At 53.1% G+C, this 26,750-nt stretch overlaps 1 protein-coding gene across 3 annotated transcripts; it reads right to left on the bottom strand.

Moving 5' to 3' along the window:
* Positions 1-105: 105 nt before the first annotated feature.
* CALU (calumenin) lies at positions 106-24,440 on the bottom strand. Of its 3 annotated transcripts, XR_013231445.1 has the most exons (8): positions 24,317-24,440; positions 13,153-13,398; positions 9,068-9,261; positions 6,957-7,123; positions 6,074-6,134; positions 3,948-4,147; positions 1,035-2,782; positions 106-897 (listed from the first exon to the last, which is right to left on the bottom strand). XR_013231445.1 is itself a non-coding variant. In XM_077340425.1 (7 exons), exons 2-7 carry the CDS (start codon positions 13,377-13,379, stop codon positions 2,678-2,680), a joined length of 954 nt encoding a protein of 317 aa, XP_077196540.1. In that variant the 5' UTR covers positions 13,380-13,398; positions 24,317-24,440; the 3' UTR covers positions 2,413-2,677. The 3 variants fall into 3 exon arrangements, 2 of the variants coding, with proteins under 2 accessions (XP_077196540.1, XP_077196539.1); XM_077340425.1 differs by lacking the exons at positions 106-897; positions 9,068-9,261 and adding an exon at positions 8,829-9,022 and having other exon boundaries at positions 2,413-2,782; XM_077340424.1 differs by lacking the exons at positions 106-897; positions 24,317-24,440 and adding an exon at positions 19,216-19,654 and having other exon boundaries at positions 2,413-2,782.
* Positions 24,441-26,750: the final 2,310 nt, after the last annotated feature.

The raw sequence follows: 26,750 nt of genomic DNA, 5'->3' as shown, positions 1-26,750 counted from the left end.
TTCAGTATCAGGCCGCTTCACGCGACCCTCTCCTGAGGCAACCCGGATCCTCTGCTCTGCACCCAAAGCTGCCCGGCGCAGACACACCACGCTCGCAGAGCCCCCAAGGATGTAAACAATTTTATTAAGACACAGTTCTGTCTGTAGTACATTATATAAAACTCCATTTACACTCTACAAGAAGAAAAACAACCTCCTAAAAAGGTGGGCAACAAAGAGAACCGGGGGGGAGGGGGGGACACACACCGTTTCTTTACCGCCGGCTTAGTGTTTGCACAAATCACAAAAGGGGATGTGCGGTGAGGACCTATTCAAGAGCAGGATTGTCAGCCTGGGCCAAGGCCGGTCTGACTGGGAGCCTTTCGAGTCAATGGGGTGGCTTTGGTGCGCACCTGAATGTTGCCTCTCCTGCATTCCAGGCAGCATCAAGGGCCAAAATGGCCCCAAAGCCCCATGACATGTTTTGGCTTCTCTCCCTAAAGCAAACTGAGGACTTGGGGGGGGGGGCTCCATGTGGGTGGGCCCCAGGCGATGCTCTCACTCCCAAAGGTGCATGCGGGATCATGCTGACAGAGCAGACTGCCCATTAGTGTTCATTATTTGGGACCGATAGCTCTGCCAGCAGCTCTCTCAAGCTTCCTTCCCCCCCCTCAGGAAAAGGAAACACCCCACCCCCTTTTAAATAAGGGATTTCCACTCCCAATTTCCCCCGTGAGCCCAAGGAGGCTCTCTGGCCACTGGGCTACTCATTCCCGGTTCCTGGTACCGTCCCGGGACTTTCAGAGGTTTTGCATCAAGTGCAAATCTTCGCCTTGGTCCTTCTGGACCAAGACAGGCTGCCCATGGGCGATGAAACACAGGCCAGGCTGCTCATCCTCTAGGGCAGGGGTAGTCAACCTGTGGTCCTCCAGATGACCATGGACTACAATTCCCATGAGCCCCTGCCAGCAAACGCTGGCAGGGGCTCATGGGAATTGTAGTCCATGGTCATCTGGAGGACCACAGGTTGACTACCCCTGCCCAAGGGCACCGACCCTGATCCAGTGGACTGGCTCAGATTTACAAAGAAGAAAAAGGCCTATGACGATTGCAGGAAGGAGCCTTTGATGCTTGAGGGTCTCACGAGCCACAGGGAAGAGTCAGCCCCCAAGTGCATGACTATTCCTGCCAGAGGGCTGGGTCACAGGGGGAACAGGGGACTGACTGGTAGTGTTCAAAGAACCAAGGAGGAGATGCCCACAATGAACAAGCACGCTGAAGCAAGGTCCCCGTGGGCTCAGACCTCGAAACATGCACACGAAGCACCTGCCTTGGGCCAGCCCCACCCACGCCCAACCGGGGCTTTGGGGAACCCGGCCCCCGAGTCCTGTCGCGCAAGGGAGAGAAGGCGAGAGAGGCTACCAGCTGGCCGTGCGACAGGAGCATCCTCGCGGAACAGCCCGGCGAGAGAGGGAGTGGTTTGCCTTTCGAAGGAAGACTGAAGCCGACCCAAACAGACGAGGCGGCTGGATCTGGAAGCTCACGAAGCAAAGAGAAACACTGAGAGAAAAATACTGGGCCACCGGGAAACTGGCGTCGCTTCGGGCCACGTTTTGCCAGGAAACCTGCTCTGTTGGTAGAGAAAGGCACTTTGAAAACTGCAGGGTGGCCACGTCCCGTTTCCCCCACCCCCGTCCCGTCCCGTCCCCCCTGCAGCTCCGCTGTTCTCCCAGCCCTCTGACACCAACGCTTCCATCGGCCCGCCCACCCGTTGGCTCCCTCCTTTGGAAGGATCAGCTCGGGGCCATTTACTTGCTGGTTCAAGCAGAGGCCCCTGCAGGCTTCTGCCCGATGTCCCTATTTCGACGGTGCGTCAGGAGGGGCAAACTGAATCCACGCAGAGGCCATCCGTGTCGTTCACAGAACCCCACTGAGCAGAGGGCCAGAGTGGGAGCAGGTTGAACCATTCCCATTTCCCGGGGGGGGGCAAACCTCCTCTGAAGAGGATGCCAACTGCAAGGGGGGGTTATGCTGCTAGGAACATGGTAAGAGACTCCTGCAGAGCCACAGGCGCTACAAATCCCAGGGAGGGGCGTTCATCACACGCGTGGCCCTAGGCAAGTGGATCCTGGCTCTTGAGGAGAGGAAGAGGAGAGCCCCATGGGAAAATCCTCCCACACCGCCCCAAACCTCCTTTTAAAAATCACTAGACAGAGGCTGCTACCTGTGGGGGTTCTTTGAGTCGGCCCTCCGTGTTCTCTGGCATTTTAACTATCCTAGGAGATCACTAAACACACAACCCTGAAAGGGGGGAAGGAGTCAGAGGGGGAAGCTGGGGCGGTCCGGGGGATTTCTTCTTCATCTCACACAGGAACCCCCCCCCCCAAAAAAAAATTAATACAAAAATAAACAGAGCTTGTTAGATGGGGAAACGAAATGCAAATCTATAAAAACAAACACAACCCCTCCGGGCGTCGCCACCAGGGTGGCTTTCAGAACGCCACCGAGTGGCCGTCCCCCGGGAAGGCAGAGGGCCGACAGGATGGACCGTCTTTGTGGTGGGCGCCGTTTCCGTGTGTCGTTGCCTGAAAACGCCAGTCTCAGTGGTGAGGGTTTCCTGCGCCACTCTGGAAATCGTCAAAAAAATAAATTACTTTCTCCGCCTTCTTCTTTGGTGACGGGAGAAGATGCCGCGGGCTCAGAACTCATCGTGCCGCACCAAAGCCTCGCCGAAGTCCGTGGCCTGGCTGCCCACAAACAAGTCGTACTTGTCCACGATTTCCTCTTTGGAGAGTTTGCCGTCCTGGGAGGGCAGAAGACCGGGAGGAGGTGAGGGGCCCTCTCTCTGGGCAGCCATGAGCCACGCATGCACGCCCCCAGGCAAGTCGCCATCAATCAAAGCAGGCAATCTGGTTGGCCCACAAAGCAGGACCTTTTCAGGGGAAGCCCCCCCAAGTACGGAGCAAACAGGGCAGGGATGTGCACCTGGCCCCTTCCCAGAAGACCCTCAGTAGGCAGGTGATTAAGGGCTGCCTTTGACTTTTCCCGTTTTTAACAAATGGGCCATTTTTAAATTGTGACCGCTGATGTGTCTTTGGAATTTTTATTTTATTTGTATTCTTTTTACTGTGCTTTATCGGTTTTATTTATATTGTAAACTGCCTTTATTGACTGAGTGAGTGATTCTTTGGATTAATATGCCGCCCCTCTCGTACCAAATGCCTCGGGGCAGGGCACGACCCTTAACTATACAGCATTGTATAGTAAAACGATTTTTCAATGAAATAAGCATTTATACACTTTTCATGCACGGTTCTACCTCGCAATCAGGGGGGCCCAACCAGGCTGGACGCGAGTTTTCTGCTTGCCTCAACTGAAAGGTTGGCGGAACAGCTCCGTCTTGCTGAGAAGGCCCTAGCCCTGGTTGAGGCCAAGCATACTTCCTCGGTGCCAGGGACATAAACAAACATAAACAAACAGGAGCTGAATGCCAGCACTTCTCGTGCGCAGCCCTTGCTCTTTCCCATGGGACATGCGCAGAACTTCCCAGCAGAGAAACTGCACAATGAGGGCTTCTATAGAGCCCAGAAGAGACAACAAGGGACGGGAAGTGAGATTCCCAGTGAGGAGCCCTAAAGGGAGAGGACATGGAGGGAAGCTCAGGCTACGCTGATCTGTGGGTCTTTCGGAAAGAGGCTCCACAACTGGGCATGGGCGAGGGTGAGCTTCTCTTCTGCAGGCCTTCTGGAGAGAGATCAAGGCAGGCCTCTAGTGGCAGAAAAGAGCCAGAGTTCAGGAGTACCCAAAAAACTAGCAGGACATGTGGCAGGGGATGGGAGCATGGGAGCGCATGCCCTGCCACAAGTTCTGTTAGTTGTTCAGGCCTTATGGAGACAAAGAGTTCTGGGGCAGGAGCAAGCCTCAGATATGAACCCCCAAATACGGACCCCGCCAGCCTTCCGTCTCACCTTGTTCTGATCCGACTCGTACACGAGGTGCCGCGCTTCTGCCTCGGCGTGATCGTAGTCCGAGGGCAGGATCCAGTCTTTGGTCTCGTCCTTGTCCATCTTCCCGTCGCGGTTCTTGTCCCTGAACTCGACAAACTGCTCCCGCTCCGTCTTCACCCACTCTGGCTCTTCGCCGTCCCCGTCGTGGCTGTACATATCGCCTGGCGGGAAGGCGAGAAGAGCAGCGTTGCAGGAGCCGGTTCTGCCCCCTATGTGGTTGTCGGGGGGGCTCTCAACCCACCCCCACTCCAGGATCTGGAAAGCCCCTCTCTAAGTGAAGCCGGCATTACAATGCACTAGATCAGGGGGTGGATCATGGGAATTGTAGTCCACAGACACCTGGAGAGCCACAGGCTGGCCACCCCTGCACTAGGTGCTTTTGCAGCAGAACAACTGGGCAGCCTGCCTCTCGTTAAGCAGCTGGCCAGGCTAGGAGGGCCTCTGGCTGCCATGGCTAACCTGCAGGGTCCCCAAGGGCCCCACATTACCTAAGGGCAGAAGGAAAAGAAAAGAGGATCCAGGCCCAGAGTGGCCTGGAAGGACGAGACAGGAAAGAGGAAAAACAACCACCAAAGAGCGTTCAAAGAATGGTCACAAAGAAAGGAGCAGGTTGGGGGGGGGGAGGTATTGTTGGAATCGGGCAAGTGTCCCGAAAGAGTTAGACCGTGGTCTCCTTGTTTAGTTAATAGAGAACCGATTTGGAGAAGTTTCCCGCCAGGAAAAGGAAGCCCCATTCAGAACAGAGTGGTTTTAGAAGGCACCGCTGGCTGATCAATGGACTGGACGCTGATCACGTGTTTCCTATCACAGTCATGGGGGGAGGAGATTTGGGCACTGTTTGCTGTGTTTTTGTCCTCTCCCACATGGTGCAGAGTTAGAAAGAAGACCTAATCAGGACGTTGTGGTTTTCTTTTTATCCTTTCATGGAACCCTTCCTAATTCTTTTCATAAATTCTTTTTAGAAGCTTGCATGATCTTTTTACATCAACAGGTATCCCAATAAAAAGAACATGGACCCCCGTCTCCACCCCAGGCACCAACTATGGGGATCAGGCACCCACTGGCTGGCTGTCCCACCACTCAGGGTGGCCCCTCAAGAACTCACCACGGCCCAGGCCTTCTGCAGCCTGGCTGTGGCCAACTGTTTCATAGAATCATAGAGTTGGAAGGGGCCATACAGGCCATCTAGTCCAACCCCCTGCTCAACGCAGGATCAGCCCTAAACTGGAATGGGGCTCCCTCCGCCCCCCCCCCGGAGATCTCCAGGAGGCGCTGCAAAGCCAACCTGTTTGACTGGGCTTTTGAGAGGGTCCGGATAAGCAGGCATCTTTTAAGGGGCAGAGGGATTTGCCTGACAACATTTGGCATCCAAGTCGGGGGCAGATGCTCTGGGCCACTCAGCACCCTGAAGCTCATCCCCGCCACCCCACAGCACAGGGAGGCCAATCTGTGCGTGCAACAGGGTTGCTGGTATAGAGTGGCCCTGACTCCTCCGACCAAATCAGGAGCAGAACCACCACAAATCCACAAATTGGACACGTGCGGATGGTGGCTAAATGTGCGGATGGTGGCCTCTGCTTGGTGTGCAGAAGGTCCCTGGGTCAATCCACGGAAGCATCTACAGTTGAAAGGACGAGGCAGGCGGAGATGGGGAAGATTTCTCTCTGCCTGAGACTCTGAAGAGCCGCTGCCGCTCTGCGTAGACAAGACCGACCTTGATGGACCAAGAGTCTCTGATTCAGCACACGGCAGCATCGTCCCTGTGCTCATGAAAGGTTAAAAAACAGCACTCCCAGCGGCAAAGAGACATATCCATGTATGCTGTGCTCACGTCTAGGACCACGAACACCCACAGTGGCTTTGGTTCCTCTACAAGGCATGTGGAAAGGGGCTGTGAATCTTTCCTGCTCCACCCTCAGGCCAGGGAGGAAAGGGCAGCTGTCCTCACCAGTGAATTTGTGCCCACCCCCCACACACACACCTGTCTTCCGGCCAAGGCAAAACGTTTTGGAGAAAACAGCTCTGCAAATTCATAACAAGAAAAGCAGCAGGGAGAGGAGGAGGAGGAGACTCCAGCCTGTGCTCACCTATGTATTCTTCCAAGTCAATTAAGCCGTCGCTGTTCTTATCGATGTCTTCCATGGTTTCCTGTTGAGGAAAAGGTGTGAAAATACCTGGCATCCAGAGCATCTGCTCAACCACACAGCAATGAGAAGCAGGAGGAAGAGGCCAAACCACTTTAACCACCCTCTTAATAGGGGGACGGGGGACATTAGGGTCCTTATGGTCAGAGAGCCAGATTGGTGTGGTGGTTAAAGAACAGTGGCCTCTAATCTGGAGACCTGGGCTTGATTCCCCACTCCTCCAAATGCAGCCACCAGCTGGGTGGCCTTGGGCTAGTCACGATACTCTTAAGAGCTGTTCTCACACAGCAGTTCTCTTAGAATTCTCTCAGCCCCACCCTCCTCTCACAGGGGGTCTGCTGCAAGGAGAGGGAGAGAAAGGTGCCTGGGAGTCACTTTGGAACTCCAAAGGTTCTTCTAGAGCAGGGGTTGGCAGAGTTGTTGTCTTGAAAAACAAGCAGGTTTGGCCCTGGTTCGTGACTGGATTTTGGGGGGAGTCCGAGCAATGGCAAACCACCTCTGCTCATCTCTTGGATTGGAAGCCCTACCGCTGGGTCGGCCAAATTGGGGCTCTCCAGAGGTCCATGGACTACAATTCCCATGAACCCCTGCCAGCAGGGGCTCATGGGATTTGTAGTCCATGAACATCTGGAGAACCCGAATTTGGCCACCCCTGCCCCACAGGGTTGTTAGTTGGCTGCACCTAGACAGCCCATTCCGTCACACATCTGCCTGGTGCCCCAGTGGAAAAGGCAGATGATAAAGGAAAACGTAATCATCTTCAATTTTCTATTCCCCATGTAATTGCTGACTATCGCTCCCCTCCGTTTTCAGCCCCAGCACCCACCTGTACGACGATGTCTTTCATGTAGTCGTATTCTTCGGGATGCAGGAAAGCTGTGAATTCCTCTTTGGTGGCAATCAGATCGCCGTCCTTGTCGGCCATTTTGAACCTCCGCTCGTCTCTCGTCATCATCTGCTTGTAGTTAAACCCATCGTCGGGGTCGGGGTCATCTGGAGGGGGAGAGAAGGCGGCGGCGGTTAGGGAACCAGAGAACGGCCAAGCCCGGCACCTGGCGCCCCACAGCCACGCTTGCCAGCACTACCTGTGGATCTACGGAAAACATTTCTATGCTGCCTTTCCGTTCAAGCAGGGTCCCCAAGGCGGAACGCCCACCTTGCAGCTCTGGGCTCGGGGGAAACCAATCCCCACGCATTACTTAAGAGACTCCTTCAGGCAGTGGGCTCAAAGAAGACACCGCAGCCGTGCCGTTCGGGGTCAATCGGATGCGGTTCCTGCCCTGCAAAGGCAGCCACTGAGCACCCGGTACTTGTAGGTGCCAGCTCCTGCTTGGGAACGTTTTCAGCGCCACTGCTGCACCACTCCTGGAAAGGGACACCTTCGACTCATCTAAAACTTCCGCTCACGTATGGAAATAAAATTGAAAGGCACGGGGGGGAGACAGGACAAAACCAGGCTGATATTGTAGATCAGGTGTGATGCAGTCAGGGTAGGTCACGGGAGCAGGGAAGCCCATTTGCAGATAGCTCAACTTTACAGCAACAGAACACTGTAAAACTGCATCTGTGGCCAAGTGGGTTTGTCAAAGTTCTCCTGCTGGTTAGGGCTGTGAAATGGGGTCCAGGTGGGCAGGGCTGGGAGCCCCCAGGTTGTCCACCTGGCATTGCTGTGATCTTTCCCCAAGACATCTACAGCGAAGAGGATTTGGGAAAGAAGGCAGCTTAAATCCGGGAAGCTCCATGATGCTCTGAGGACATGGGCCGGTGGTCGTAGTGAGGGAACAGCCTCCCACCAACACCCCAGCTGGGGCAAATAACTTGGCTGTAAGTGACAAGAGGTGACGTTTCACACGAGTAATTTCCAAAGAGTGCCTTTGCTTCCAGGTGACTCCACCTTAGGCAACAGTCCAGCAGCCCTTTAGGAGCCAGCAAGGTTTGGGGAGTGTGAACTTTCGAGAGTCCAAGCTCCCTTCATCCCCACGTCTTGTTAGTCCCAAAGGCCCTGCTGGACTCAAATCAAGCTCCTCTACTGCTGACCGGCACAGCTGCCCTCCTGAACCCGCCCTCCGCAGGAAACCCAACCACACAGGTCGTGCCGCACCCAATTCAGGCCGCGGATAAGCGAAGCCGCCATCCCCATGGCTAAAAGGTGCAAGGAGACTTTAATTTTTCTCCCACTGTCCCAAGACACCAGAGGCGACCCAGGCCCCCCCCACCCAGGGAAAGGGTCTGCAGGAGTCCTGAGGCGCTCAGCAATGAGAAAGAGCCCACCGCCCCGTTAAAACAATCTCCCCTTCAGACCCGTTTATTAATCCATCAAAGGCACGAATAAAGCAGAGGGGTGAATCTGCCTCTCCATCCAAAATTTAGATGTTGCAAGGGCTTCCTCTGTGCCTGTTCACATATGTGGGCAATTGATCACCTTCAGGATAGGAAAACATCATTCTTTCCCAAGCAGGATAGATCTTGTTTATTTAATCCCAGTGTTGGAAGGGATACCAAGGGTCATCTAGCCCACCCCCCTGCCTGTGTGGGACTTGGGCAACCTGGGACTTCCCCATCAAGAAGGGACCCCATCGACACAAGATGAGATGGCACGGAGAGGGACTCAGCCCTAGAGGAAGAGGAGGAGGGCAGGGCCCTCTGCTTTATCAGAAGACCGTCCCGGTTTCCACAGCCCCGTCCCCTTGCCCCTTACCCAGGTAAGTGCCATAGGTCACGTTCCTGTACTCATCCCAGGAGATGAGGCCATCTTGGTTCATGTCGAACTCCTGCCACTGGCGCTCGACATTGTCGTACACGTACATCATCTGCGCCTTCTTAATCCAGGCCTTCAGCTCCCCCTCGGTCACAAACCCATCCTTATCCGCGTCTATTTTATCTACCATCATTCTGCGGGACAAAACAGCAGGGTTCAAGGGGCCGGAAGAGACCTACCTAGGATGTAGCCGTAGGTGGCGTTTTTATACTCCTCCCAGGAAATGAGCCCGTCCTCATTGAGGTCGTGGCCCTTCCACTGGCGCTCGACATCCTCGAATATCCAGCGCTTTTGGGCAAACTTAATCCAGGCTTTTAGCTCTTCGGCTGTTACAAACCCGTCTTTGTCTTCGTCTATCTTACTTACAATCTTTCTGTAGGAAATGCAGAAAAAGTCGGCGACAGTTAAAAGGGAGAGAGAGAGGCTGGGGGAGGGGGGGTCCTCCCCCGCAGGACCATGCGGACCCCTCGCAATTAACGGATCGGGCTGCAGAGGGGCAGCACAGCCTTGCGGGAAGAGGGCCGCTGTCCTTCTGTACGGGAAAGGGACAGAAGGGATGTCTGGTGGCCCCAAGTGCAAAAGAGGGCAACTGGGTGGCTGCTTGGAAATTAAGCTTGTATCCCACTGCTGCCCCCAAAGCAGTCAGAAGACAGAGCATCCCTGCTCCGGACATGAGAACATTAGAGAAGCCATGTTGGATCAGGCCAGTGGTCCATCCAGTCCAGCATTCTGAGTCACACAGTGGCCAAGACTGAAGTGCCCTCAGGAGGTCCACCAGCAGGGCCAGAACACCAGAAGCATTCCCACTGTGGCTCCACAAGCACCAAGAAGACGGAGCATCACTGGCCCAGAAGTAAGAGAAGCCCTGTTGGACCAGGCCAGTGGCCCCTCCAGTCCAACACTCTGTGTCTTGCAGGGGCCCAAACCCAGGGGCCGCCAGGAGGTCAACCAGCAGGGCCAGAACTCCAGAAGAAGCCCTTCCAGGCACAGGTCAATGGGTTGGGTTTCCCGCACAAAGCGTTCATGTGTTTCAGAGGCCTACCTCCTTCCCATCATACCTACCAATATTAACTGATGCCCTGGGAAAAAACAAAGAGGAAGCTTTGTGGACGGTAGCCCTCTTTGTCACAACAAGCAGTATATACACACACAAGGGAAAAAGGTAAAGGTATCCCCTGTGCAAGCACCGAGTCATGTCTGACCCTTGGGGTGACGCCCTCTAGCGTTTTCATGGCAGACGCAATACGGGGTGGTTTGCCAGTGCCTTCCCCAGTCATTACCGTTTACCCCCCAGCAAGCTGGGTACTCATTTTACCGACCTCGGAAGGATGGAAGGCTGAGTCAACCTTGAAGGGAAAAAGAGAGAAACATAAATCTGGAAGGGACCCCAGGGGCCATCTAGTCCAACCCCCTGCCAAATGCAGGGAATTCACAACTACCCCACCCCCACCCCTAGTCTATGCCCATAAGGAGGCAAAAACCCTCCAGGATCCCTTGACGCTGCAGCCATTGAGCGGTGCTTCCCTTCCCATTTCTGTGCTCTGCTTCCATCACAGCATGTGGAATAGGCTGCCTAAGGAGGTGGTGAGCTCCCCCTCACTGGCAGTCTTCAAGCAAAGGCTGGATACACACTTTTCTTGGATGCTTTAGGATGCTTAGGGCTGATCCTGCGTTGGGCAGGGGGTTGGACTAGATGGCCTGTATGGCCCCTTCCAAATCTATGATTCTGTGATTCTATTCTATGTGCTACAGAAGCCTGCCCTGAATGGCCATCTGAAAAGGCGGGCCTAAAGTGGCAGCATTTCACCAGGGGGGGGGTTCACAGCCAGGTGGTGCCCCGCAGCCTGGCGCTCAGTTCAGCCACCCCCGAGCAGCACTACCTCCTCGGCAGAATGCAGCCGCCCCTGTCCCACCAGGGGCCTGCAGCCAAGCTCACAGGCTCCCCAGCCCACACGTGATGTGGCCATGAAGTCTGATACTGCTGTTTCTCCCCCGATAGGACAAGGATGCACGTGGCCTGCTGCCCCGCCTCCTTTCCGCAGGAATCCTGACAAGGCTGGGTGACAGAGCGGCACCGTGACGCAACAAAGTGGGGTGATGGTTCTGAAGCCTCTTCCGGACTCCCTTCTGGCCCGAGCAGAATGGGGATGAGCAGGCATTCATGGACACTGGCTGTCCCAGTTACTTATCAGGACATGAATTAAAAGATCCGCAGAATTTACGTTGCTGGACAAAGAGCAAAAGCAACTATTAGACATAACGTTTTGGGAGTCGGCTGCCTCCTCCTCTGGGAAGGAGGAATCAGGAGCTGCCCCAGTGGAATGTCTGTCTGAGTAGCTGGATTTAGAGGCAAAACCAGCAAAAGAAACCTCGGGGGATGAGGGTTGGTCTTTCTGTCAGGGGAACAAGGCAGAAATCAGTTTGACTCTCACCTCCAGGGACTCCTAAGCCAGCAGAATGCCACAGACAAAATTTAAAATTGACAGCTCAGGAGAGATGCAGGAGCACCAGGGTATTAGCGCAGCACCACTTGGTCATGGCTCCTGACCCTGAGCTGGGGTTCAATAATTAGGGTGATAAAACGCAGAGAAGGGGGAGGAACTTTGGCAACCACTGCTCTGTCCTCCAGGACTCTTGGCAAAACAAAGTATTGCCTGTGCCAAATTTTTTATTTTTAGACAGAGATCTTTCCTGATACCTGCCTTGTTCGTAGAGCTGGAATTCCAGCCCTCCCTACTTCCCTTGGACAGAACACCCGGCTCCCAGACCTGTTGTGGACTGGCTAATTAATGCTGCTCTGTTAATTACTTTATCACCTTGTCATTGCCTCTGGGCCTCCCGGAAACTCCCAGGCAGCGTAAAAGCATCAGGCACTGGCCTGAATGCAACAGTTGGCTTATTACCTTTGCCTGTGTGAGACTGAAGACTGTGCCAGCAATCGCCAGGCATAGCCTTGAACACGACCCAACGCAAGGAGGGGACCCCCAGGAGCTTCACCTCTTCAGACGGGGCCCTGCAGGCAGATTTATTAAGAAAGGCTTTCAAGTCGGTGGCTGAACTTTCAAGATTTGCTTTCCAAGGAAAGCTTCCAAGTCCGGGACAGCAGGAGCCCGAGAGGGCAAACCAAATATAGCCACAGCTGTCATCAAGGTTACTTGATGGGGGGAGGGGGCATTCTCCATGGCCTGGCGGAGGGACAGGGACTGGCAGCTCTCTTTCGGTCTCTCAATGTCACAGGAGGAGATTCAGACCAAGGCGCTAAATGGGGTAACTTGGCAGCACTGCTCTCCCAGTTTGGTGTAGTGGTTAGGAGTGAGGACTTCTAATCTGGCATGCCGGGTTCGATTCTGCGCTCCCCCACATGCAGCCAGCTGGGTGACCTTGGGCTCACCACGGCGCTGATAAAACTATTCTGACCGGGCAGTGATATCAGCGCTCTCTCAGCCTCACCCACCCCACAGGGTGTCTGTTGTGGGGAGAGGAATGGGAAGGCGACTGTAAGCCGCTTTGAGCCTCCTTCGGGTAGGGAAACGCGGCATATAAGAACCAACTCTTCTTCTTCTTCTTCTAAATGCTGGGGATCCCATGGAAGACAGTTCAAATTGCAGAAAACCTCTTGTGGCGCAGAGTGGTAAGGCAGCCGTCTGAAAGCTTTGCCCATGAGGCTGGGAGTTCAATTCCAGCAGCTGGCTCAAGGTTGACTCAGTCTTCCATCCCTCTGAGGTCGGTGAAATGAGTACCCAGCTTGCTGCTGGGGGGTAAATGGTAATGACTGGGGAAGGCACTGGCAAACCACCCCGTATTGAGTCTGCCATGAAAACGCTGGAGGGCGTCACCCCAAGGGTCAGACTTGACCCAGTGCTTGCACAGGGGATACCTTTACCTTTACCTTTACCTCTGCATGCTGCCCGAGACACGGCGTGGGTATGAATTCTTTTGCAGCCCAACAGCAACTGAACTGACCCTTCACAGCCCATCCTCCCCCCAGCAAGACCATCATCGGAGCTCCCCACTGAATGAAGGTGGATGTGCTTCTATCTAGGGGAAATGGCGAAGGGCTGGGCTGCCATTGTGCTGGGCTGACCAAAGCAATTTTGGCCTCTGGGGCTCCTGCAAGACTTCCTTCTCCTCACCATCCTCTGGGTTTTCCCCAGGCATAAACAACCCCCAAGGAGTAGTGTGAGGCAGGATGCTGGACAGGATGCTGGACTCCCCCCCCCCCACAGACACATGCAGCTACATCACACAGACACCCCATGCTCACCCCAGTCTCTCCTTGCTTTCTTCTGGCGTCAGCTGGTCAAAGGTCTTAGCCTCGTCTGCACCCAGGAAGGCATCGTGGTCATAGTCAAAGTTCTGTGCGTCGTCGTGGACCTTGTCGCTTAGCTGGGGGTCGTGGTGCACCCGGTCCTTCTTCTCCGTGGGCTTGCCCAGGACACAAAAGGCCCACAGGGAGAGGAGCACGGCCACTTGCCGAACTGCTGCAGACATGGCGATTTCCCTCAGAAACCTAAGAGAGAGGCAAGGGCTCATTTCACTCGAGGCACAAAGGAAGAGGGGCATTCGGCTTCCCCCGATGACCATCCGTCCCGCTTCATGGCCACCTACCCCCCCCCCCACACACACACACTCTTCTACACGGCAGGAAACGTAGTTAGCGGCACAACCACCTGGCTTCCTGTGACACGAACCAGTTTTAATTAACGAGGAGTAATGGAGCTTGAAAAGAGTGGAACATTTCCCAATGAGCCTCGTGGGTATCATTTCCAGAGGTACTGAGGAGCTGAAAACTAGTGGGCTACATACACTCCAAGATTAACACGCAAAATTAACACGCAGTGTAATAGATTATCCTGCAAAGGAGCCATTTTGCAGCTGCCAAGATCATGCACGCACTCTGAAAAAAGGGACTGTTGCGAACATTTAAAACGAGAGAGGTGCAGTCAAATTCACTTGAGTTGCTGGGCCTACGCTCCCCACCCCACCCCACATTTCTTACCTCTGACAGCCATCATCCCCAGGCTAAAAAGCCACTGGATTTCCTCCCTGCTAAGAGCACACAAAGTTGGGCAATGAAGAAAGATGGTCCCATTCGCACCTTTATGACCAACAAAGTTTTATTCAAGGGGCGAGCTTTCGTGTGCACCCACACTCCCTCAGACAATGAACAGAAATTGCCAGAGTACAAATATAAATTAGCAGTCAATTAGCAAACAGCATCATGAAAGTAAGCTTGCCAAGTGGGTTCATTCTTTGCAGAGTGTCCAGTTCAAATAGTTTCTCCTTGAGCAGCTTCGTTTTGTAGTACGGAACAATGATCGGATGCTTGAGTGGTTCCGTGGAGGAGGTGAGCACATGGAGTAAGAAAGGAAATTTCAGCCTGTACCTGGGCAAGTTTTTTTGTAGGGTTGACCGAGTTCCATTCCATGTGGCTCAAAACCAAATAGGTTTTATTCAACGTGGATTCAAGTGGGGAGCTGTGCTGGTCTGAAGCAGCAGGACAAATTTAGAGACCTTTGAGACCAACAACATTCATTCAAGGTGTGAGCTTCCATGTGCAGGCACTCTTCCTCAGGTGCCAATGGACTCAAATTCAGTTCTGCTGCTTTGATCAACACGGACACCCACCTGAATCTATCTTTATGGAAGGCACCCCACTGAGCCGCCTGGAAGGGAACAAATTACACAGCAAATTAGAAATGACAACAAGCCTCTCTTGCACGAGAAACCACAGAGGCGGGCTGGCAAACTGATGAGTGATTATGCTTCTGCCGCCAAGCACAAACTATCCAAACGACTAGGTACACATAATAGTCCACAACCACATAATTCCAGTCTGCAGGAACAAAAGCAGAGGAAGGCAGGCGATTCCTCTGGAGGCGGACAAAAGGCGCTTTTGCCCTGAAATTCTTGTTGGCCTCTAAGGCGCTGCAGGACTCTGATCTCTTTTACTGCACACTGACACGACTAAACCCCCGAGACAATTTATCTTGGGCTAACTGTCTCACTGCACTCAGGGCTACCTGAAGCGACACGCACCTTTTCATTCTTTTTTTTATTCTGCGAGTGTCATGTAGCTAGGAGATCCGAAGACTGACTGCAGCCGGGCAAGGGACGTTCAGGGGTGGTTTACCATTGCCTGCCTCTGCGTCATGACCCCTGGTGTTCCTTGGTGGAACGACCACTCAAAGCCTTCAAGGTTTCCCATCCAAATACCAGCCAGTTGGCTCGTGCGCTTCAGCATGCTTCGGTAGCTGAAGCGGCCAAAGCGCACGCCTACTAGCCAGGGTCATAGGATCATAGAATCCTAGAGTTGGAAGGGGCCACACAGGCCATCTAGTCCAACCCCCTGCTCAACGCGGGATCAGCCCTAAGCATCCTAAAGCATCCAAGAAAAGTGTGCATCCAATCTTTGCTTGAAGACTGCCAGTGAGGTGGAGCTCACCACCTCCTTAGGCAGCCTATTCCACTGCTGAACTACTCTGACTGTGAATTTTTTTTTCCTGATATCGTTGTACTTGAAGTTTAAACCCATTACTGCGTGTCCTCTCCTCTGCAGCCAACAGAAACAGCATCCTGCCCTCCTCCAAGTGACAACCTTTCAAATACTTAAAGAGGGCTATCATGTCCCCTCTCAACCTCCTTTTCTCCAGGCTGAACATTCCCAAGTCCCTCAACCTCTCTTCACAGGGCTTGGTCCCTTGGCCCCAGATCATCTTCGTCGCTCTCCTCTGTACCCTTTCAAGTTTATCTACGTCCTTCTTGAAGTGAGGCCTCCAGAACTGCACACAGTACTCCAGGTGTGGTCTGACCAGTGCCGTATACAATGGGACTATGACATCTTGTGATTTTGATGTGATGCCTCTGTTGATACAGCCCAAAATGGCATTCGCCTTTTTTACCGCAGTATCACACTGCCTGCTCATGTTTAGTTTACAATCCACAAGTACCCCAAGGTCTTGTTCACACACAGTGCTACCTAGAAGCATATCCCCCATCCAGTAGGCATGCTTTTCATTTTTCTGACCCAGATGCAGAACTTTACACTTATCTTTATTAAATTGCATCTTGTTCTCATTTGCCCATTTTTCCATTGTGTTCAGATCTCGTTGAACTCTGTCTCTATCTTCCGGAGTCAGCTCTGCTTAGGTTCCGAAATCTGACAAGATCAGGCTCGGATGGGCTATCCAGGTCAGGGCAACATGTATACTAAGGGTTTCAGGAAACCGTGGTCGAAAAGGCCTTATTTATACCCTGCCTTCCCCCCCCAACAGCGGCTCAAAGAGGCTCCACTGTTTTAACCACACAACAACCCTGTGAGGTTGGTCATGGTAAGAGTATGTTACTAGCCCAAGGTCTCCCAGAGGCTTCAATGGCAGAGGGGCAATTTGAACGTGGACTTCGCATCTTGTAGCCCGACACTCTGACCTCTATACCACCTGCCTTCTTGAAGGGTAGGAGAAGACGAGGCAAGCAGGCAAACTCCAGCTTTTAGTCCTTCCTGTTCTCCAAGCTGCGGAAAGGGGCAAGGGGCTCCCAAGAGATCGAGACCCTACCTACAGTCACCACATTAAGTGACTCTACTGAGCATGTACCAATTAAAACCCCAGTTAAAAAGAAGTCCCCTCAGGCTGTTTTCACCAGACACTTGACAGTCATCCAACAGCTTTGCAAAATGACCCAAGGGACACAGGAGGGTTTTTAAACAAAGAGGACTAATCGCACCTCCTTGCAGGGTTTTTAAACAAAGAGGACTAATCGCACCTCCTTGCACTGCCCTGCCCGTTAGGAAAGGAAAGCTCAAGCCCAAAGAGATCCCACGAGCCTTCGAAACAGGCACTGCTCTGCCAGCATAACTCCGGTCGCCCGATTGTACGGCACACTTCAAAAGCTTATATCCCCCGTGGATCCACTGAATTCGCCCCACTTCCAAACCAGTCCCTGGCAGCAGCCTGCACCGATCCACAAAAATACGCTCCACAATCCAGGTCTCAAGGCAGGCTTCTAAAAAAAGTTCAGAGGCAATACCTGGCAATGCCTCAAAGAGTTGAGGGATTCCAGGGATCAGAGAGGAGGGGTTGTAAATCTGATGCTCCCTCACACACAGCCAAGGCAGCTCACTGCGGCAGGCAGCCCTGGGATCCCCCAACAGGGTGCCCTTGGGCCCCCGGCACCCACCCGCACCCTTCTGGGTGCCCACCGGAGAGCTGATTGGTTGTACGCATTTTTGAAAAGTTGCTTTGGCAGCTGCCACAACTGTTCAAGGATCTTGATTGTGCAACTGGAGGGAAGCTTGTTTTAAAAGGCATCCTGTTATGCACAGCTCCTGCCCGAAATGTTGCAGAATTATTATTAGGAGTCATGCGTAACCTCACTGCCCTGCCATTTTGTTGCTGGCTCCGCCTCTTGGGGCAGCCATTTTTTGTCTGTGCCTAGCGTTGTGCATCAGAATTCCAGCAGCAAGCACAGACTCAAAACTGTTGGGGACTCCCATCTACTCCACAAAGTGGAGTGAGACCCCTTTCTCATTTCTCACCTTTCTCACAGGCTCTGCCTAGCTCTACTGTGGAGAAGCCAGAAACCGAGATTGGGCCCTTCTGCACGCAACGTGTCTCAGCCGCTGCCCCCTTCCCACCCTCCTTGCCTGTTTCCAAGACTGCAAGGAGCCAAATAGGCAAACACAAGCAGACATCCTTAACTTCAACCACGGTGCAGGCGGCCTGCCACTTCCTCCTTCCTCCTGGTGAAACACAGAGGTCCCCCAAGCACAAAATGTTAATTTCCCCAAAACATAGAAGAATGTGAAGCCCTGGCTTCACTCCCAGAAATGCCCGAGGTCACAGCAGATTCGTTAACTTTTCCCTTCCTAGCCGGGTCTCATCCAAAGGGGCAATAGGGGACATTCAAGTCCTTTTTAGCTAAATTCACCCAACTCCTTTTTTGCTGCCTGAAAGAAAGCTGGACTGAGCCCTGATGTGTGTCTGACATAAAAGCTCTCCGCCCCCCCCCCCCAAAAAAAACCCCTTCAGTCCAGTTCAAGCGGGGTCCTTCTTCGGCAAAATGGCCAGGGCCGCTCTTGATTTCCACCCAGCAGGATCCCCAGCTCAGCCTGTACAGAACAGCCCAGTGGAATCAAACCGGCAAGGCTTCTATCTGTCGTAACCAAGCCGCTCTCTGTGTGGTCGCATCACACCCAAACTCATTCCCATTGAGCCCGGGAAGCTGGTTTGGGTCCCGCTGACAACCACTGGGGCCAGGCTGCACATCCCCCCACCTACACACACACACACCCTATGGCTGCCCTGGCATAGCTTGGGGGGCAAAGGCGATGGGGTGCTGCATTCGACCAGGTAGCAGAGCAGCAGCGGTTCGTGTTTGTTGTCTGGATCCTTACTCAGTGGAGCCAACTGGAGACACATGAAAATGCCTGATACTGAATCAGGACCTTGGCCCATCACAGTCAGTATTGTTTACTCAGACCGGCAGCCGCTCTCCAGTGTCTCAAAGGTCTTCCCCATCCCCTCCTGCCTGGTCCTTTTCACAGGACTGAACCTGGGACCTCCTGCAGGCCAAGCAGAGGCTCTACTGCCAAGCCACAGCCCCTCCCCCTGAACCTGCCTCCTACTGAATCAAACTCTTGGTCTACCAGCGATAGCAAGGTCTACCCAGACCTCCAGGGTCTCAGGCAGAGGTCTTCCCCATCATCTCCTGCCTGGCCCTTTCCACTGGAGATGCTGCCAGGGACTGAACTGGGGGCCTCCTGCAGGCCAAGCAGATACACTATAGGCAGAAGTTCTCCAGGGTAGCAGGCAGTGATCTTTCTCATCCCCTCCTGCCTGGTCCTTTCTAGCTGGAGATGCTGGGGATTGAACCGGGGACCTTCTGCATGCCAGACACGCTACAGGCAGAAGTTCTCCAGGGCCTCAGGCAGAGGTCTTCCCCATCATCTCCTGCCTGGCCCTTTCCACTGGAGATGCTGCCGGGGACTGAACTGGGGGCCTCCTGCAGGCCAAGCAGATACACTATAGGCAGAAGTTCTCCAGGGTAGCAGGCAGTGATCTTTCTCATCCCCTCCTGCCTGGTCCTTTCTAGCTGGAGATACTGGGGATTGAACCGGGGACCTTCTGCATGCCAGACAGATACGCTACAGGCAGAAGTTCTCCAGGGTCTCAGGCAGAGGTCTTCCCCATCATCTCCTGCCTGGCCCTTTCCACTGGAGATGCTGCCGGGGACTGAACTGGGGGCCTCCTGCAGGCCAAGCAGAGGCTCTGCCACTCAGCCACGGCCCCTCCTTTCCATCGCAGTCTCTTTTCATTGATCCACTTACTTGTTGTCCAGGAGTGCTCCTGGTGTAGGGAGGGACTTCTGCAGGCAACAAGGCCGGCCTCCTCCTGCAGACACTGCAATGTCAAATGTCAGGCGCTTTTTGCCAACTCTAAAAGCTCTTGTTCAACTTGCCTCCCAGTCTGGGATCACCCGGTATGCCAGAAACACTTCTCCCTGCACAGCTGCCTCTTAAATTAGCTACACGCCTTCAAGGCGGTGCTGCTCTTCCTTTTTAACTGATTGTTCAGATTAATATTCATTTATTTATCATTTGGCAGTGTTACACGCGGAAAGCATATCGTAATAGGTTGGAACTGTTCTCACGGAGCAGGTTGCCTCAGAGCTCTCTCAACCTCACCTATCTGTTGCCCGGAGAGGATCGTAAGCCGCTTTGGGCAGCAAAAGGTGAGGTATAAAACCCACTCTTCTTCTTCAGGGGAACAAGCAGGCACGGAAATGAGTCAGTAAGATGGGAACATTTTAAGCTTGGTCTGCCTGGCTGCCCCTTAATGAGAACTCTGAGAGACAGGAACAGCGTTCCAGGTGAGCAAGCAGGCACCAAAATAAATCCGTAGGATGGGAACATTTTAAGCTTAGCCTGGCCGGGCTACTATCTAATAAGAACTTTGTGAACTAAGAACTGGCTCTCTGCCTGGGGCTGGAAATATGTTCCACGCTTCGAAGAACCTGCATTAAGCATTTCTGCTCAAGCCCAACAAGGCTGGATCCCCCCCCCCTCTCCCCAAACAGCAAGACATTCAAAAGCATCCTCCATTCACCACTTGCAGCTCATGTAGAACAGACCAGGTCATCTTGATACCCTGAGCTTTAAGCACAGTCAAAGTGAAGGAATCTCTGACTTTAAACAGCTGAAGGATTAAGGAGAAGCAGATAATGGGTGGAAGTGTAGGGAGAGGCCTGGGGGCTATCTAGGAACACCTGCCTCCTCAGCTGTTTCACCTTCAAAGAGAGAGCTGATCCTGATAGGTTGTGTGTTGAACAGATATCCAGATGTGACAGTTCACAACAGCCTAACAGAGTATCAAGACCTCAGGTAGGCCTTAGGCAGTAAGCCAAGCACCATTTTCTAGGGAAGACTGGCTCTTTTTGATTAAGAGCAAGTTCAGGAGCATGTCCTGAAGCCCAGCTTAGTGTAGTGGTTAAGAGAGTGATCTGCAGAACTGGGTTTGATTCCCCACTCCTTCTCCACATGCAGCTGGCTGGGTGACCTCAGACCAGGCAGTTCTCTCGGTTTGTCACGGCATCAAAATAATAAAAGCTGATGTTCCCTGTATGTTCTGTATTTTTTATTCAGAAGGCCGATGTTATCACCGCTGAGAGCAATAAGGAAAAAAATGCACTTAATGGCAATATCATGAGCCTCTTGTGGCGCCATGAGCCACTTGTGGCGCAGAGTGGTACGGCAGCTGTCTGAAAGCTCTGCCCATGAGGCTGGGAGTTCAATCCCAGCAGCCGGCTCAAGGTTGACTCAGCCTTCCATCCTTCCGAGGTCGGTAAAATGAGTACCCAGCTTGCTGGGGGGTAAACGGCAATGACTGGGGAAGGCACTGGCAAGGCCACCCCATATTGAGTCTGCCATGAAAACGCTGGAGGGCGTCACCCCAAGGGTCAGACATGACCTGGTGCTTGCACAGGGGAGACCTTTACCTTTTTAATGGCAATATCAAACACTGAGGCCAAACAACCAGGGGCAACATTTGGCCTGTCCTCTGTCCAAAAAAGAATGCTGGAAAAGATGGATCTTTGGTCAGGCTCATGAAGGCGATTTGAATATGTTTACTGGGGCTTGTATTGTACGGACGGGCAGCTCTTTTAGCTGCCCTTACAAAGGGTCTTTCCCCCAGATGTTCTCGTAAGGGAAAACACACTTTGCGCAGCAAAGGTTCCCATCACCAGCATCTCCCATGAAAAGGAAATTCTTTTTATTTATAATCCACCTTCCTTGCTGAGAATCCAGACAGAATCTAAACAGTGGTGTCAGCTCAAGCCAGACAGGAGCAGGCTGACACAATGAAAGAACACGACAAACAACAAACCATTTAAGGCCACGTAAACTATACACCCGAGGTCCCCAATGGAGCACCCGTGGGTGCCAACCAGGTGTTTTTAGAAAGTGGGAGGGAACGTGTGAGGCTTGGCCAAGAAGGGCTTCTGGTTGACTGAGCAGAATTTTAAAGAGTTTTTTTCCCCCACCAGCAGCTGCCTCCATACAAGGGTCTTTGATGGGTTACTAAAAATAAGCAGTGTGGAAATTATTTTTGAATAATGTGTTCATTTGTAAAGGCATCCTGCCGAACAAATCTTCTGCCAGAAATGTTGAAGAGCTACCATTAGATTTAAGCATGACCCCACTCCCTAATATTTTGTGGTTGGCTCTGGCCTCCTGTGGCAGCCAGTTTGTGGTCGCCCCAACCTGTGTCAGAATTCCAAAAGTGCCCAGTGGCTCCAAAAAGCTGGGCCCTCCACTATAAGCAACGTAGGCACTAAATCTGGGGGAAATGTCAGCCTGATGCCCTGTAGAGAACCCACGTAGGGGAAAGGTTAAGGTATCAGAGTAGGATCCGAAAGGCTCTGGGTTCAAATCCCTGTGCTGCCCTGGAAGCTACTGGGTGACAATGGGACAGTTGTGTCCTCTCAGTCTGACCTCACAAAGTGAGGGCAAAACAGGGAGAAGGAGAACAATGGAAATTGCTTTGCGTTCTCATTAGGGAGAAAAGGTATAAACTTAGTCAAAGAGTGAATAAATTACAAGGTGGATTTGGCAGCTCAATATACTTGCAATGTAGGGTGATAGAAAACAAGCAGAAAAACAGGCCTTCAAAAAGATTTTGGAATCATCCTCAGAAAACAATCCGTTTGCAGATAAAGGTCCAATTCTGCAAAAAAAAAAAAATCTTTCTTTCCTCACACAACGAAGTGGTGTAGTGGTTAGCTTGCTGGATTAGGATTTGGCTTTTAAAAGGGGATGAAACAGACCAAGGGAGGAAAGATCTGGCTGCCAGCCATGGTGACGGAAGGGAACCACCATATTCAGAGGCAGCCAACCTCTGGATGCCAGAGCCAGGAGACAACACCGGAAGAAAGCCTCTGCTTCTATGCCCCGTTGTTATCCCTCCAAAGGAACTATCCGGCGAGAGAGACAGGATGCAGGACTAGATGGAACTTCACTGGTCTGACCCAGCAGGGATCTTCTCATGTTCTTAGGAAGGCCTTGCCCTCTCTGTCCTGCTGCTGGCCCTGCAGAGGGACTGGCTGGCCCCTGTGGGAGACTCAATGGCTGGACTCAATGGCCCTGTACTGGTCTAACCCAGCAGGGCTCTTCTGAGGCTCTTCTCAGGGGAAGGCCTCTCTGCCCTGTGGCTGGCCCTGCAGAGGAACTGGCTGGCCCCTGGGTGAGACGGGAGGCTGGACTGGAGGGACCCTCCCTGGCCTGACCCAGCAGGGCTCTTCTGAGGCTCTTCTCAGGGGAAGGCCTCAGCCTCTCTGCCCTGTGGCTGGCCCTGCAGAGGAACTGGCTGGCCCCTGGGGGAGACGGGAGGCTGGAGTGGAGGGACCCTCCCTGGTCTGACCCAGCAGGGCTCTTCTGAGGGTCCTCTCAGGGGAAGGCCTTGGCCTCTCTGCCCTGTGGCTGGCCCTGCAGAGGAACTGGCTGGCCCCTGGGTGAGACGGGAGGCTGGACTGGAGGGACCCTCCCTGGCCTGACCCAGCAGGGCTCTTCTGAGGGTCTTCTCAGGGGAAGGCCTCGGCCTCTCTGCCCTGTGGCTGGCCCTGCAGAGGAACTGGCTGGCCCCTGGGTGAGACGGGAGGCTGGACTGGAGGGACCCTCCCTGGCCTGACCCAGCAGGGCTCTTCTGATGCTCTTATGAAAGCCCTGGCCTCTATGTCTTATTGATGGCCCTCCAGAGGAACTGCTTGGCCACTATAGGAGGCAGGAGGCTGGACTAGAGGGACCCTCACTGGTCTGACCCAGCAGGGCTCTTCTGATGTTCTTAGGAAGGCTTGGCCCTCCCACTTTGTGAGGCAGGAGGCTGGATTAGGTGGACCCCTGGTTTAATCCAGCAGGGCTCTCCTGCCCTGTGGCTGGCCCTCCAGAGGACCTGGCCGCCACTGTGTGGGACAAGATAGTGAACCAGATAGACCACTGGTCTGATCCACTGGGATTCTTACGTTCTCATGGGAGACCCCGGTCTGAATCCCTTCGCTCCTATAGAAAGAAGCCTTCTGGGTGACCCAGTCAAACCCTCTCTGCCTAACCAGCATCACAGGGGTGTGAGAATAACATGGAGAGGAGGAGAATGATGTGAGGCACATCGGATTCCCCACGGGGACAAACGCAAGAAAATAAGAATAACAGAGCGAGGACAACTAGCACTGATGAATAATGCTAAATTCGGGTGGGTCACTGTGCTGGTCTGAAGGAGCAGAACGAAGTCAGAGTCCAGGGGCACCTTCAAGCCCAAAGCTGGGCCCAAGCTTCCCTGGGCATGCAGACCTGCTCAGGAGACATGCCCCCAAAAGCTGGGACCCAGAATTAAACTCCGTTGGTCTTCAAGGCACCCCTGGACTCCCAACTTGGTTCTCCTGGCGAATAACACATTCCGGGGGGTGAGGGGGCTAAGGCTGTCTGCCACGACTGCCGAATGGAGCCCCCACAGCCAGGAGCAGTCAACCTCTCAAGCCCAGGAGCCGGGCTGCCCAGAGCCGTCGCCTTCGGGACCTCCCGGTCTACTCGCAGCTGCAGCAACCGGCCAGTCTCAGCTGATCTGCACATTCTAATCCGACAGGGGCCTTCTTCGGGTGCAACCCGCGAGAACACGTGTCAGGCAATTCAGACGTTCTGTGGGCGGCACACCCGAGGCTGCCTAGTAGAAGGGCGCTTTGCGGGCATCGCTGGCCGCTTCCCCCAGCCCCTCCTCCATTCAGAACAAGCATTCGGCTCTCCGTAGCGGCATTCACACGTGAATCCGACACGTGTACAGCGGCTGGGCCGGGGTTGTCTCGCGAAGCCCCGAGGACGCGCTCGCGTGAATGAATGAAGCCCCCGCGGGCAGAAATCCCCCCTCCCCGAGACACCCCGTTACCTTCCCGGTGCGCGCCGCTGCCTCCTCAGCACCCTCCAGTCCCGCAACCGGAAACGGCCGCGCCACAGAACCGCCCCCGCCCCGTCCTCCCGGTGCCCCGCCTCTTCTCGAACGCTAGGCCAATCAAAGGGGGGCAGTCCTTACTGTCGGCTTTCTGATTGGTCACTTCCTTTGACACTCCGGCGTCCCTCCTAGGCCACGCCCCCGCAAGCCTTCGCCGTCCGACCCCAGGAAAGGAAAGAGAGACTGCGAGGGGGAGGAGGCCGCGGGAGAGAGTCGGCGCTGATTGGCTGGAAAGCGCCACGTCCTCACGGCGCGCGCTCCGGAGACTGTGAACCCCGCCCACTCCCAGTCTGCGGTCGAGGCTGGCGGAGCGAGTCGCCTTGGAGAGGGGAAACTAGAGCGCATGCGCTAGCTTAGTGGGCGGGGTAATGCTTGGCCGTTAGAAAAGGCGGGAAACGGGGGTGGGAAATATGGTGGGTGCTGAGACGGTAATATAGGCATAATTAGGATTTCGTTTAGTTAAACCAAATATATATTTTTAAATGACTGTGGTTCTCCAGATGTGCGTGGATTACAATTCCCTTGAGCCCCTCCGGCTCTGTGCTCGTAGGCTCATGGGAATTGTAGTCCAGGTACATCTGTAGAGCCACAGTTCGACCACCCCTACTCTAGCCCTTTTTCTTGTGGAGCTACAAGGGCAAATGTATATCTTTGCGGGAATTGTAGTCCATGGACACCTGTAGAGACACAGTTTGGCTACCCCTGCTCTAGCCCTTTTCTTTGTGGAGATACAAGGGCAAAGGTATATCTCCATGGGAATTGTAGTCCACGGACATGTTTAGAGACACAGTTGAGACACACCTGTTCCACCCCTTTTCCTTGTGGAGATACAAGTACAAATGTATATCTCCGTGGGATCCCCCCAAAGTTTACTAAATCTGCTCCCACTCTCACAGAAAGACAACTTACCCACTAGGCTGAACAAAATGGGATGGGACGGGATGTGTGACCACTGCTGCCTTTGTTTTGATAATCGGGAAAGATTTTACTGGGGTTTATGTATTTTTATTGCTTTATTATGTAAACCGCCGTGAGCCCATTTGGGGAGTGGCAGTCTATAAATCGATAAACAAATAAATTGTCATCCACAGACATCTGCAGAACCAAAGTTCAGCTACCCCTGCTCTAGCCCTTTGCCTTGTGGAGATACAAGGGCAAAGGTATAGTTCCACAATGCGGCTCGTTAGAGCAGGACACCTCAACTCTCTCTAGCCTCAGGAGGCAGAAGTTGGTTCCAATTAGTTCCTTATTCATATTAATGAATTCAACCAAAATACTGAGACTCTGAAAGCTCTGAATCCCAAAATAAGATTTGGATGGAACACCATAAGTCATACAGCTGATGGAATAGTGTTTAAGGAAATGATAACAACCTTCTAATGAATCATTCAGTTATCAGAATCTGGCTTTCTTCCCATATTGGAGACCGAAGTATGAGCTCTCTTCCTCTGCTGAGAAACTATGATTGATCTCCAGCCCACAGATCTGGAGAAAATGGCCTTCTCCCCTGGAGAAAATGGCTGCCTTGAAGTGTCCACTTTACTATGATCTTTCTCAAAATGTTGCAGCAAAGCAGGTCCCAAAAGACCAGAAAACATGGGAGAGAAGCAATAGGCTACTCACACGAAGCTGCCTTATACTGAGTCTGGCTATTGGTTCTTCAAGGTAAGTATTATCTACACAGGCATTTAGCAGCTCTCCAGGATCTCAGGCAGAGGTCTTTCACCTCACCTATTGTCTGGTCCTTCCAGCGGGAGATGCCAGGGATTGCACCTTGGACTTAGAATCATAGAGTTGCAAGGGACCTCCAGGGTCATCTAGTACAACCCTCTGCAAAATGTCAACCCATTGGGTCTGGTCCGACCCTCTGGGGCAACAGAAAACAATTCTGCTCCATCCTCCATATGGCAGCCTTTTAAATACTTGAAGATGGTTATCAGATCCCCTCTCAGTCGTCTCCTCTCCAGGCTAAACAGACCAAGCTCCCCCAACCTTTCTTCATACGTCTTGGTCTTCAAACCCCTCACCATCTTTGTTGCCCTCCTCTGGACACGCTTCAGTTTGTCTACATCCCTCTTCAACTGGGGTGCCCAAAAATGAACACAGGACTCCCAAGTGAGGCCGAACCAGAGCAAAGTAAATCAGTAATATCACCTCACGTGATCTGGATACGATACTTCTTTTAATACAGCCCAAAATCCCATTTGCTTTTTTAGCCACCGAGTCACACTGCTGACTCCTGTTCAATGTCTGGTCTTCTAAGACCCACTAAATGAAGAATTTTACATTTTTCACTATTGAAATTTATTTTATTCATCTTAGCCCTGTTTTCAGCCTGTCAAGATCACCCTGTATCCTGATTCTGTCTTCT

The sequence above is a fragment of the Paroedura picta genome, chromosome 5, assembly GCF_049243985.1.
Source record: "Paroedura picta isolate Pp20150507F chromosome 5, Ppicta_v3.0, whole genome shotgun sequence".
In the NCBI taxonomy this organism is placed as follows: Eukaryota; Metazoa; Chordata; class Lepidosauria; order Squamata; family Gekkonidae; genus Paroedura; species Paroedura picta.
This window is presented reverse-complemented; position numbering and strand designations above follow the sequence as displayed.